This window comes from Plecotus auritus (genome assembly GCF_963455305.1).
Source record: "Plecotus auritus genome assembly, chromosome: 5".
NCBI lineage: Eukaryota > Metazoa > Chordata > Mammalia > Chiroptera > Vespertilionidae > Plecotus > Plecotus auritus.
The window spans coordinates 137,730,830-137,744,673 of NC_137776.1; the positions used below are offsets into that span (position 1 = coordinate 137,730,830).

The window sequence follows — 13,844 nt, forward strand, 5'->3', positions numbered from 1 at the left end:
TCTCGAAAATCTAATGTTAATTTTTTTTAAAGTTTATTCATATTCAAGAAGCACTCTTGTGGAAAGAATGGTAAAATAAATAGTAAAGAATCCCTTTGTGGTATAAATGATCACCCCACAATCCTTAGGCTGCAAAAGTTTGGATTTTTATAAAATGGATTTTCTTAAGACAGGGCATAGTTTTAACTTGTAATGCGTTTTTAAAAATCTATGTCTATTTAGCCAATCCTGTAAGTAAATAAGTCAGCAAGATTAAGAAGTTTTATGGAATGAATGAATAAAGGACTTTAGTTAGTCACCTTCTATTTTACAGCTCTTCTAAAGAAACAAAAGGAAGCATGGGACAAACTAAAATCCTTAACACTCCACCACTATAACTTGCAAGATCTCAGTAACAATATGCTGGGAGGTAGCTCCAGGCAGCCACATGGCCATTGTATCCATTCCCCAGTTTATCTATTCAGTAGCTAAGCTCCATATTAAACAGAAAAGGGGTTACCCAAAGATGCTGAGACCACAGAAGTCAAGTAAATATCGATATAGCATTTAATGCCTACAATGCATTTACTAGCACAATAAAACACTTAAATATTTGGGCTACTGCTGGAGTAAGCCTGGTATAAAAACCATGTTTAATTCTAATTTTTTTCAATTGGTAAGAATAGAGAACAAAATTCTCTCTCAGCAAACCGATCAACTTCATATGCTATTTGCCAGCTCCCACTTAAAAATGAACAGGATGAAACAATCTGTCCAAAAAATAGAGTCATTACACAGAAAACACAATGATGCAAAATAACACATTTCAGACTTGGCTCACCTAAAGAGAAAGCTCAGATCAAAATATCTCATGCTACAAATACTAGTTTACAATGCCAAACAATCTTTCTTTAAGAGAATAAAATTTAGAATGCAAATGTGTGTGGTTCCAAACTATGATCAGAAACATATTAAACTAATACCCAAATCCAACCAAAAAGTGCAGAGCTAAGGGCTCAAAGGATATTCTAAAGCACTGAAAACTCAGTGTCCACGAAGTAATCTGAAAAATACTTGCTCAAAATGTTCACAGGAACTTCATTGTTTGTGGTGTGGGACAGAAACTGTGCCCAAAAATAATTAGATGATGGTTCTATAATTTATAGGAATTCTATTTTTCACCTATTAGAATAGTGACATCACCAGTATCAAATCCATGGATATAAAAGTCTAAGCGACCTTTAGGACAGAACTACTGCAATGACCAGAACAACTGGTCGACCAGTTGCTATGATGCACACTGACCACCAGGGGGCAGACGCTCAAAGCAGGAGCTGCTCCCTGGTAGTCAGTGCACTCCCACAGGGGGAGAGCCACTCAGCTAGAAGCTGGGCTCATGACAGGCGAGTGCAGTTGTGGCAGCAGGAGCCTCTTCCGACTCTGTGGCAGCACTACCAAGTGATGGCAGCAGGCACAGCGGGCCGGGATGAGTGCGAGTGGCGTGGCACCCAGCCCTGGTTCTGGCTCCTCCCTGGCCGCCTGCCTCTTGGCACAGTGCTACATCCCTTGCGGGGGGGGAGGTGTCTGACTGTGGGTTTAGGACCAATCCCCATGGTGATTGGGTCTAAGCTGGCAGTCAGACATCCCCAGAGGGGTCCTGGATTGCGAGAGGGTGCAGGCCAGGTTGAGGGATACCTGCCCAGTGCACAAATTTCGTGCACCAGGCCTCTAGTATTAAATAAATTTCCAGCAAACATGGCCAATGTTTACTAGGTCCTCTGATAATGATAAAAGTTCCAAACTGAAATCCTTATTTGGTTTACAAACAGAACATTTTTATGGCATCTGTAAGAAGAAACTCAAATGAGGCTAGTTAACTTTAAAAAAAATCTAAAATTAAAATGCAATGTTAAGTTAATCAGTGTATGCTAAGTGGCTGTAAGTTAAAGGGTAATGACTTTAGTAAAGCTCAATGAATTTGGTTTTTATAAAATCTGCCCAAAGCTTTTGGACACTGGGCTGAAAAATGCCGAAATTTGCCTTCTCTCTCTACCCGAAACCCCTTAGCTTCTATTGAATAAATTAGCACTTCAAGAGATTTCCAAAAGACAAACCTGCTGTTTCAGAAACACAACCAGGTATGTCAACCATATCGGCAGGGGAAGAAACTGTAACTTGTGCATTGTGCAACATACCTTTTCTGGAAGCTGGGATTCCACTTCCTTCTTCAGTCTCCTCAGTAAAAATGGTCGCAAGACCTTATGTAGACGCCGGATGATCAATATAGTTTCTTCTTCATTCAAGTCCACCTACACGAGGAGAACCGTAGATGACTTTGATTTTTTTTGAAGGCTGTTTCATGTAATGACACTTTATGTTACATTTATTATTCATTTCAATATATGTTTGAACGTTTATATGTGTTAAGGCCAGGTTTATACCTGGTCACATACACCTCAGAATCCTTAATGGGTGTTTGTTTTAAGGATGGGTTTGTGGAAAAGGGCTCAGAATTTTATGGGACATAACTGGCAATAAAGACTGATTGAAGGCCTGGCCAGTTGGAGCATCATCCTATCCACCAAAAGGTTGTGGGTTCAATTCCTGATCAGGTCACATACCAGGTTATGGGTTCAATCCCTGGTGGGGTGCATATGGGAGGCAATCGATCGATGTTTCTCTCTCACATTGATGTTTCTCTCTTTCTCTCCCCCTTACTCTCTCTCTAAAATCAATGAAAACGTGTCCTTGGGTGAAGAGTAAAAAACAACCCACATTGGGGGCGGGGGGAGAAAGACTGACATAAAACATGAGTCGCTCTGACTGGGAGCTCAGTTGGTTAGAACGTTGTCCCAATACACCAAGGGTGTGGACTTGATCTCCAGTCAGGGCACATACAAGTGTCAACCAATGAGTGTGTAAATAAGTAGAACAAATCCACGTTTCTCTCTTCCCCTCTTCTCTCTCTCTCAAATCAAAGTTAAAAATAGATTAGAATAGGCTTGTACACGAAAATGAAAACAAGAGTAGACCCAGTTTATGTTGGCTGGTTTCTAAGCCATGCTACCTTGCTCTTCCTTTCTTCTGCCCTGATCTTGTTGGCGTTCCAGTCACATTTATAAAACCCTCTGCTTTCTCCTTCACCCTCCTCTACCACCTCTAGGGGGCAGAGCTGATTGACTCTACTTTATACAAATGGGCGAGTCAATCATTTATAGACAAAAAGAAAATGTACCACACAACTAAAGGGCTGAAGAGTTCCAACCTAAGTTTCCCTAAAGCATTCTTTCTGGCTCTGCATTCCTAGAGTTAAGAAATCACTAACCAAAAGGACCTGTGCCCATTTCTTTTCTTACAATGGCTCAGGCCTTCCTTTCATCAAAGAGCTCCAAGAGAAGATAGATAGTGGAAGAAACGGAGCTGAGAAATTTAGAAATGGCCACTCCAGATTTGAGGAGTATTTATGTAGACAAAAAACTGAGGCTCACACTAAACTCTGAAAAAATGTGTACAGAAAATTAGTGTACACACACTCTTGATGAGGAAACAGTTTAAAGGGAAGCCCACGTTTATAACAAGGACATACATGCTTTAAGGTTTTGTTCAGCTGGTGAGTTGACCTGGTTGAACTGAGGCAGTAACTATCCCTCCACGGGTCCCCCCTGTGGCCCACAGCAGTACAGCAGCCCACCGTCAGGAATGTCCTCTGGCGGCCTGGCTGGAGTCAGGACACCCACCCTTCACAGATCACTTTCTTCAGAGGGGAAACACCCGGGAATGAGAACACGTGCGCCCACCCGCCCTCCGGTTAGCTTCGGAACGTAGGCGACATTGTAAACCACCCTGTGGGTTTCTTGTCGCTCTAATGTTCTCAGCTCTAGGTCCTTTCATTTCATTGTCAAGCAGTGGGGAAAAAACAATGAGCTGGACCAGTACCCTTTCTCCAGTCATGGCAAATGGAGCATTAAACCACTGTTCGAAGGTGCTGCAGCTCTTGAAAATGGTGGGGAGGAGGAAGTTGAGGAGCGCCCAGAGCTCCGGGAGCTTATTCTGCAGTGGGGTCCCGGTCAGCAGGATCCTCCTGGGGGCCACGTAGTGAGTGTTCAGGACCTGAGTCAGCTTGCAGTGGTGGTTCTTCATCCGGTGGCCCTCGTCCACGATCATGTACTTCCACCGAATCTGTAACGTCAGACGGGCCAACATGTGGTGAGCAAGGGAAGAGACAACTGTTTCCAACAGGCAAGAGGTGAAATGGAGCCCTAGCTGGTTTGGCTCAGTGGATAGAGCGTCAGCTCAGGGACTGCAGGGTCCTGGGTTTGATTCCAGTGAAGGGCATGTACCTCTGTTAAAGGCTCAATCCCCGGCCTGGCACATGCGGTAGGCAACCAATTGATGTGTCTCTCGCATCAATGTTTCTCTCTCCCCCTCCCTTCCACTCTCTCTTAAAAAAAAATAAATTGATGGAAAAATATCCTCAGGTGAAGAGTAACAACAACAAAAAAGAGGTGAACTGGAAAACCAAAGAACCCATATCTGGTGAAACAGATGGTGGGATTCTCCTGAGGATAAAAGAATCTCAACAGTCTATAGCCCATACCTGATAGATGAGATAATACATCATGTAATAACGGGAAGCTAAAGCAACAATGTTCCTAGAGGCCACGTAATTCCAAGCCACCCTTTAACAAAGAAGGAAGCCTGGCCCAGAATGCAATGGGTAAGCCAGCGGTAGCTCCTGTGTCTCCCCATCCTGTACCCCTGCTAATGCTGTACCCTGACGGCTGTCCCGGACCTAATGGTCATGCTCCCTCCACGCCCAGCAGGTGCAGACACAGCTCTCCACCTGAGGCAGCAGTTAATGACTGATTCTTCCAGCATTACCTGTAGCTGAGAGACGCTGGCTTCTGCCTTCTTTTCTATTAAGTGGGCTGACCACACTACCTTTAGGGCTTGGATCAGTGTTCTTATTTTAATTTCAATTAGTTGCTAACATTTAAAAGTTGGCATATTTCACATTAAAATCTGGACATCTAGCTTTTTCTTTAAAAAAAAAAAGGGGGGGGGGGAGATCTGGCAACCTGGACTCTCACACATACTAGTATTCCTTACCTGCCAAGCAGTTACCCACCAGGTCTAGGGTCCCTGCTTTAGGATATGGAAAATGAAAGAATATTCTCACTGGCGGAGAGGACAATGCTAAAATATCATCCCTCGATGTACACCAAACCTTCAGAATGAAGCGTAACATACTCCCCAACATGACTATCACTTCGGAAGTAAAGAATGACCATCTGATGCAATCCTCCTTCCTAAGTCTACGAAAGCCCCTTTCCTCTCTCGTATTTTACACTTGAGCCCTCTTCAAGGTCACTGTTCTCCATTTCTTAAAGTGAGAACAATGAGGAATGTTCCACTAAGCCTATCCATTCCCTACAGAGCAGGGGTGATGGCCAAGGAAAGCATCTGGTGCTCAGCTGTGCCCGGATCCTGCCGCAACGCTCCTGGAGAGAGGAGGGAGACGGCAGAGCACTCCCCACAGCCCTCGCCTTCCTTGTCAGAAGCGCCAGGGAAATCAGGGGAAAAGCTATAAAAGCATCAGTCAGGCCGGGATGTTCAGGTAAAGGAAACTGCCAGAGATTTTGTGTATTTTTCTGCCTCTACCTCCTCTAAGAAAAGTGTTTAAGAAGAATCAAAGTTGTATTGCTGACTGTCCCACACTTACCAATAGCGTGAAAAGAGGCCAGCAGATAACATGTATTTAAATGAATATTCTACATCTGCTTTCCTGCCCAGTTTGGCTTATGAAATAGTAAACAAGGAAGCAGAGGCCTTCAATTTTGCTACTGGGCTACTCCTAATTAGGTCTTCCAATTGGAAGAAAATTGCTGCCCCGTTCTGTATCTCCATTGCTCCAGTAACAAATAAAAGCGATACATCTCGTTAACAGGCGCCTCCAATGAATTTTGAAATGCCTATGCAGAAAACACGGTCTGAATTTGTTTTCAAGGATCGCAAATGTATAAACACATTCCCATCGTAATACTGAAAACACATCATTTCTGACACTACCAAATCTGTCTCCGAATACGAGGAGTCGGAACAAGCACTGTTGCCAGTGCCATCTCATGATTAAACCACCCCCGGGAACACATTTCCTTTATGTTACTTCCTGTGATGCCATGAAGGGAACGCTCAGTTCCCAGAGCAAAGGGTTAGTGCAGAGACAGAACACACCCCAGAAATGGGGATTCTGTTCCATTTGGGCTATAACTTGGTTTCAGATGATAGTGCTTTCAGAACACCACAGGGCAAAAGAAATTACTAAAAAAAAAAAAAAAAAAAAAAAAATTAAGTCTTCATATTTGCTCCATGAAAAAAAACTACTTCCATCATTTTGCACGAACATATTAGGAGGCAAGATGATATTAATGGGAAAAATTACATTTTATGGCTAAAGGACAACTTAGGACATATAAATTAGGAGGCATGTAGGCTGCAGGTAGAAAACTACTCTTTCCCAAGCTCCAAATAGTCACAGAAACAGCCCAGAGTAATTCAAACCATAGTAGCCCATATTTTTTTTTAGGAAAAAAACTAAACAGGGACAGCAGGAAAGCCACAGCTCGGAGAAATGTTCACAGGGAGAGGGCCATGTGGAGAGGTGCTCCTCATCTTCGGAGAGACCAAGGCCCAAAGGGACTGACGCTGCGCGACTGACCATAACCCAGGGCAACAGAAACAAGGACTCCTTCCACGGGAGCTGCTGTAGAGAGAGGAGTTCAGAAGGAACCCAGGCGAACTTTTAAAGAGATGTAAACTGATTATCTACGAGAGGATAAATAAGAGCCCCAGGACAGATGGTGAGCGTGTGCACACACACAAATAGTATGCATACAATTAAAACCCATAACCAAAATATATCTGACTCTAAAAAAAGAAAGAGAGAAATGCCACTTAAAAATCAAATTATACAGTGAGTATAATCTGGGAAATACTTTACACTCCAGTGCAATGGTGGTCCATGATTTAGCCATGGAAGAATTTTTTTAAACATACCTTTGCAAGAATGTGCTTGTCTTTGATAATGTACTCGTAAGTTGTCAAGAGGACGTTGAATTTGCCACTCCGTAGCTGGGGGACAAGGGAGCGGCGCATGGCAGGGGTGCCCTGAATAGAAAGGGAGAAAAACACGCACATATTACCCAGTGGAAGCACCTGTGTGCTATTTCTCACTATTCAGACCTTAATGGAGCCCAGGCCCATGACTAACGATCGCACATACGTGCATTATGATACACAGATGCATTATCCACCAAGAAAGTGCTCGGCAAAATCGCCCAGGTCTGGACACTTTTCAGTCTCTTAGAGAGAGGCTTTCCCACTGAAAACGGCGGGGAAAGAGAGAAAAGGAAATTGCAGGGACCGCGAGGTACCCGAGAACCCACTGCTCCGATGAAAGGCTCCTTTTCTCCGGGAGCTAGAGCAGGTGGCCTGAGCACCCAGGTAATTGCTGAACTGTCTGCAGGCACGGTGAGCCCGCCGGCGGCACAGGGGAACGTGCGGTATTTGTCATTTGTATTACTCTCATCAGAAACCTCGCAATATGATAATTAACAATTTTCTTCTGCATTTCACTATCTGAAAGTAATTATGGTTTATTACAGTAATCTTCTTGGGATGATTAACTCTCACTGTTTAGTACATGATGTACATGACAAAACTTTACAACCAAATACAGTGCACAGATGTGCATATGGAGTAAAGAAAATGGGGTCTATTTTTTGCTTTTGCACATTTATATATAAACACAGCATTCCAAACCTTGTAAGAAATTTTCACCACAGAAGGAGCCCATTTGTCAAATTCATATGTCCAGTTAGACAGAGTCCTGTAGAACAAAAAAATAAATAGAAGAAAGAAAAAAAGACATTTGTATAAAAGTCGGTGGTTAAAAAGATGTTCTTATTTATTTTCAGGCTTCACCTTGAATATCTTGACTACATATTTTTTCTAAAGGTGTGAAAATTAGAGATAAGTTAGAAGTAAGCTGCCACAAAGCATGACAAGTATGTTGTGGGCACATAAAAAAAATCTCATAGGAAAAAAAATTAAAGAATGCATAATTAGAGAGGGCAAAAAAAACCCCAAACACCCTAAATTTTAATATGGTATTGAAAAATAGCAACTGCCAAAGGGATTTGGTGAGTCTTTAGAAACAGCCACACACGTTCAGAGAAAAGTTGAGTCAGGAAAAAAGAAATGACAAAAGCACATGAACATATTAAATACATCTGTCAAGAGGAAGCAGGGGAAGAAATAGTGAATTGCCCTCACCCCTGTTTTTAATCCTTGAAAGCCTGACCATAATATACAAGTCAGAACATGAAAAATATACATAAAAAGCAAAACACACATTCAAAATGTAGATAAAATGCAAAGAATGTCTAAATACGATGGATTCAGATCATCCAGATTAAAAAGGTCTGCAAATAGTCCTCCTGTAAATAAATATGGGAGAAAATACTAAAAACAGCATCTTTATTTTTTTTCTCAAGGTCCAGGTTTGTATTTGCATGGAGACCTCAGATCTCAGGGATTAAAAATGCAACCAGACACCCACAGCCAGAGACACTCCCCGGGGGGCGAGGGGGCTGCGATCAGGTCTCCCTTCTCTCAGGAGTGTCCACTGGAGCCCTGCAGAGCCACTGGGGCGCCAGGCCTGGGAGGGAAATGCCGCACAGCAAAGACCTGTCCTTGCCAAGAGGCAAAATCACTGAAAATGAATTACACATACTGAGGGCAGGATAAGGTAACATTCTGGTACAGATTTGATTTAGATTCTGCTTTGAAGGATACATGAAAGAAAGACTTCAGAATACACAGTTTTTTAAATATATGTAACCTTTTGGAAATGGAACCAGAAAGAAAAAAAAAAACAAAGAAATTTTTAAATAAAAAAAAGGGAAACCTCTCTCCCCCTTGGTGAGCCGCTGAAGGAATAAGGCACGCTGTACAGTGAGGAGGCTGGGAGTGGGTCGGGGGTGGGAAATAAAAACCTAAGTCCAGATGACATGCTCCTGGGCACCCCACCACAGGCTCTGCTTTTCTGCTTTCAATGCAAAAGAGGGGCACCCTCCTAACAGGGCCCGCTGCAGCACACAGACAGATAACTGCAGAAAACAAAGCCTGTACTCACGAAAGGGGCACGATGATGAGATAGGGGCCATTGAGTCTTTTGTGCTCCATCAGGTAAGTGATGAGTGCGATGGTCTGTATGGTCTTTCCCAGCCCCATTTCGTCAGCTAAGATTCCGTTCAAATTGTTATTATACAGGGACACCATCCATTCCAGGCCCTGGAGCTGAAATGAAGAGTAATTGCTTCAATTATCCAAGATCTGCACAGGTAATTAATACTAATACAACTCAAGTGAGGCTGTGACTTCTTAACTCCGCAGCGCCATACGTTGGATCTCCCACAGCAGGCAAGTGAGGGAAGTACCAGCACAAAAGGAATTGAAGACGTGAGCCCGTAATCGTCCCCGCTGCTGGGCAGGTGCCGAGTGTTAATCAGATTTAGAAACGACGGGCTGGAGCAGACGGGTCGGGTTTTAAGCAGCTTTGCTGCTCATCCCTACTTAGCATTTCACAGTGTAGGACATTCTAGAATTATTATAAATGAAGGAAACCCAAAGCAAAAGCCATTCCAACCACTCCAGGAACAAAAGCCAATGGAGGATTAAGGACAGACAAACCAGAGGGCAGGTTCGGCGCAGGTCACAGATCGTTAGAAATAGCCTTCTTGGCAAAGGAGCCCCTCTCTCCGGGGTGGGCTGCCCTTGGTGAGAAAGCCAGGTGACCAGGGAGCCAGGGGCGGCTGCTGGGCCGCGGGGGGGGGGGGGGGGGGGGGGGGCGTTTCCCGGTGGGGGCACACCCCCGGGGCAGGGCAGCAGATGGAAACTGCTATGTGGCACTCCCCAAGGGCCGCCCACCGAAGCCGACTGCCTAAGGACACACTCCACCTATTTGTAAAGCACAAAAGCTCTGCACCGAGATGCAGCTTTGCAGTCCGTCAAGTACAAGAAAGGTTGGTGAAAATACAAAATTGTTACACCTGCCTCTCCCAATACCAATTCCCTTTCCCCTCAGACTCCCAATGCTGGGTTTATTTTTTAAAATATAATTTAAAAAGTATGTATTTTATTGATTTTTTACAGAGAGGAAGGGAGAGGGATAGAGAGTTAGAAACATTGATGAGAGAGAAACATCGATCAGTTGCCTCCTGCACACCCCCCAGTGGGGATGTGCCCGCAACCAAGGTACATGCCCTTGACCGGAATCGAACCTGGGACCCCCCCCCCCCCCGCCCCCCCGGCCCCGAGTCCGCAGGCCGACACTCTATCCACTGAGCCAAACCAGTTAGGGCTAATATAATTTGTATTGATTTCAGAGAGGAAGGGAGAGGGAGAGAGAGAAACATCAATGATCCTCTTGGATCATTGATTGGCTGCCTCCTACAGGCCCCACACTGGGGATTGAGCCTGTAACCCTGGCAGGGCATGTACCCTGACTGGGAATAGAACTGTGACCTCCTGGTTCATAGGTTGATACTCAACCACTGAGTCACACTGGCCAGGCTGGATTTAAAAGGTAGGATCAATGACAGATAGATATAGATATCAGTATCTATATATATCAATACCTGTATTTATATTAGCTAAAAGCAATTTAGCTTGCTCATTGAGGCATGCTTAGGAAAATGTTAATTTTAATATGTTTTATGTAAGAAAGAAATAATTTATTTTAAAATGTATTAACTGATTATTCTGTGCAAGGAGCTATGGCAGATGGACCCCGAGGTGTGTCAGATGTATACCGCCTTTCAGAAGCTTTCAAAGGGGAGACAGTAAGCCACTGGCCTATACACACGCACCCAGAAACGGCTGGGGTGCCGATGCCACACATCCAGGACTGTGTGGGCCAGGCTGTTTCCCAGGGAGAGCACTGCGCTGGCTTGAACACTTTCAGAGGCCACCTGGGGTCTCTGTGCCACACAAGACTCCACGCCATCCCAAGGGGTTTCGAAGAACAGCAACACCAAGAAAGAGAAGGGAAATGGAAAGAGCCTTTGAGCAATTGGGCAAAAGATAGAGAGGGGACGTGAGGAAAGGACTGGGAACCACAGCTGGTGGTTTGGAGGACCTGCGTGCCTGCAACGTGACGCCAAGACCTCCAGACTCCTAGGAAAGCCAACAAAAGAAAGGCCAGGAACATTTGGACACTGGGAGGTGGTGGATTCTTTTTTTAAATGAAAATTGGCAAAGGGGCTGAAGTTTGCATCTGTGTTAATCCCAGATAAAACAGAAGCAGAAACTGGCAGCAGAAGGGACTAGAAATTCACTAAAATTGTGGGGAATGAACTGTACTTTTCTGTACCGTGAAGCTGGAGGGGCTGGGGACTGAACCACAGCTTTCCAGGAAGCAGCAGGAAGGCCTCAGCGATGTGAGGGTTACATAACTAGGAATGATGCAAAGACGTGTCCAGGAGCGAGAAGAGAGAAAGTTCACTTGGGGACAGAGTGGTCCTGGAAGGCTAGGAGCTACGGCATGAACTGGTCTGAGAGAAAGGGAAAGGGTCATCAGGCAGAAGTAACTCCAAGAGACAAGAACCCAGTAAACAGTAAATTATATGGTAATTCTCGTTACAGCTGGTCGTATCTCTCATATTTATTTGACCATGGGACCAATTTTTCTTTTTCTTTTTGAGGTACATCTCATGGGACGAATGTCCCAAGGAACACACTTTGGGAAACACTATGAAGTGGGAGGAGAGAGAAGACAGCGGCTGACCTCATTCCACACAGGTCACATGAAATGTGTTGTATTTACAGCCTCGTTTTCACCAAAGCACGGATGCTCACCACTTTATTGAGACTTAAAAAGATAAAAGTGTCATTGGAGTAGACAGCGACTGCTGGGTGGCTGGACCCATAGCATTGGACTACGGCCACCAGTGCAATTTCTGAAGAAACACTTCGTTTGCTCCCCAGTTAGGTACATGTTCCCGACAGGCATCAGATGTGGCTGGGTTTTCCATTCTGAGCGATCCATGATGAAACGGTTCCAGATGGCAAGCCAATTCATCCCAAAACCCCAGAAGAGAAAGCAGATATGCCCTGGCAGAGATGGTAAGATGGAAGTGTTCTCCAAGCAGGATTACAGGCAGAATGGAGAGACTGTCAGGACTATAAGCAGGGGGACCTAGAATGCCTTCTCCTCATCAACCCGCTTAAGCCATTGACACGTGCACGAGACACACTCCAGTGCAAACGAGGTAGGAGCTGGTGACCTGCCAAGGAGACACGAACCCCAGCGGTTACCTGGTAGTGCTTCAGGGTCCCGTTGATGAGGAGGGCAGACTGCTTCTCCACCCTCTCGGAGATGGCATGGGCCACTGTGTAGTAGGACTGGGAGCCTCGGGCACTGCACTGCATGCTGTACTCATCATCCACGTCTTGCTTGGCTGTCCTGGGACAGAGAAAGTGGAGGATCACGCACAGACATCTGGGTGCATGTGTTTTTATTTCCATCCATTCAAAAAGATGAATGGAAAGCCTAAAATAGCTGCAGTAAGTACGGTTTATTTATCACCTACTATTTAATTGCCTGGCAATTAAAATACATTATCTGTAATTCTCACAAAAACAAAGCAAGGCAGACTTATTCGTTTTATGCATGTGGAGAACTTCAGGCTCAGAGAGGTGAGTGAATTTGCCTGTCACATAAAATTAGTGGAGTCAGGATCTGAATGCAGGCCAGCGTGATCCCCAGTGACCAATACGAACATGAACTGCACCTGTAGATGAACGCTTTGCCTGTAAAGCTGTCTTAGGCTCTTGGGACGTAAAGATACACTGAGTGTATCTCCAAGCCGTAGGCAGTGTTCTAGGCATAGGATTTACACTGAGTGGCCAGATTATTATGATCTCTGAATGCATAATAATCTGGCCACTCAGTGTATACCCTATATAATCCTATATAATAAAAGGCTAATATACAAATTGTCACCTCGACCAGGAGTTCAACCAGCAGGCAGGCCGGCCAACTGCCCATGTCCCCTCCCCCTGGCCAGGCTGGCCGGACCCCACCCATGCATGAATTCATGCACCGGGCCTCTAATATATATATATATACTGAATGGCCAGATTATTATGCGTTCAGAGATCATAATAATCTGGCCATTCAGTGTAAATCCTATGCCCAGAACACAGTCCACAGCTTGGAGGGCAGGTGAGAGAAGGCCAAAGTCAACATAAGAGACAGGAAAGAGGAAGGTCGTCTTCCATTTTCTATGCCAGGTTAGGGAGCTCGTATTTTATTCTGTAGGCAATGAGGGGGGCAGACTGATAAAACAGAGGTTCCTCAGAGAAGCATCCATCAGACCGTCAAACCTCAGAGGGAAGGTAGGGGAGGGTGGGGGCAAGGGGGAGAGATCAACCAAAGGACTTGTATGCTCGCATATAAGCCTAACCAATGGACACAGACACCAGGGGGGTGAGCGCATGAGTGGGAGGGTGGGGGGGCAATGGGGGGATAAGGACACATATGTAATACCTTAATCAATAAAGAAAAAAAACTGAAAAAAAATAAAACGAGAAAAAAATAAATAAATAAAGTGGGGCCTACAGCTCTGAAATAAAAGGAGGAAAGATTAAAATGCTCATTTTTTTCCTTTTAAATGTCACCACTTTATAATGTTCTATTTTGCCGACTGTTTCATTACAATTTCCTTTTAATATCAGAGCCACACACACAAAGAGCTGTGTAGACCACGGATGTGGGGGACGACCAGAGTGCGGCAGGGAGC

At 44.6% G+C, this 13,844-nt stretch overlaps 1 protein-coding gene across 7 annotated transcripts in view; it reads right to left on the reverse strand.

Moving 5' to 3' along the window:
* Nucleotides 1–13,844, reverse strand: part of SMARCA2 (SWI/SNF related BAF chromatin remodeling complex subunit ATPase 2) — a 176,277-nt gene that overhangs the window by 97,432 nt on the left and 65,001 nt on the right. For all 7 annotated transcript variants that reach the window (XM_080667605.1, XM_080667604.1, XM_080667601.1 and 4 more), the window contains exons 14-19: nt 12,358–12,505; nt 9,176–9,339; nt 7,801–7,867; nt 7,036–7,146; nt 3,916–4,158; nt 2,175–2,288 (exon numbers count right to left, since the gene is read on the reverse strand). In XM_080667605.1, coding sequence (XP_080523731.1) covers nt 2,175–2,288; nt 3,916–4,158; nt 7,036–7,146; nt 7,801–7,867; nt 9,176–9,339; nt 12,358–12,505 — 847 coding nt within the window. The remainder of the gene's footprint in view (nt 1–2,174; nt 2,289–3,915; nt 4,159–7,035; nt 7,147–7,800; nt 7,868–9,175; nt 9,340–12,357; nt 12,506–13,844) is intronic.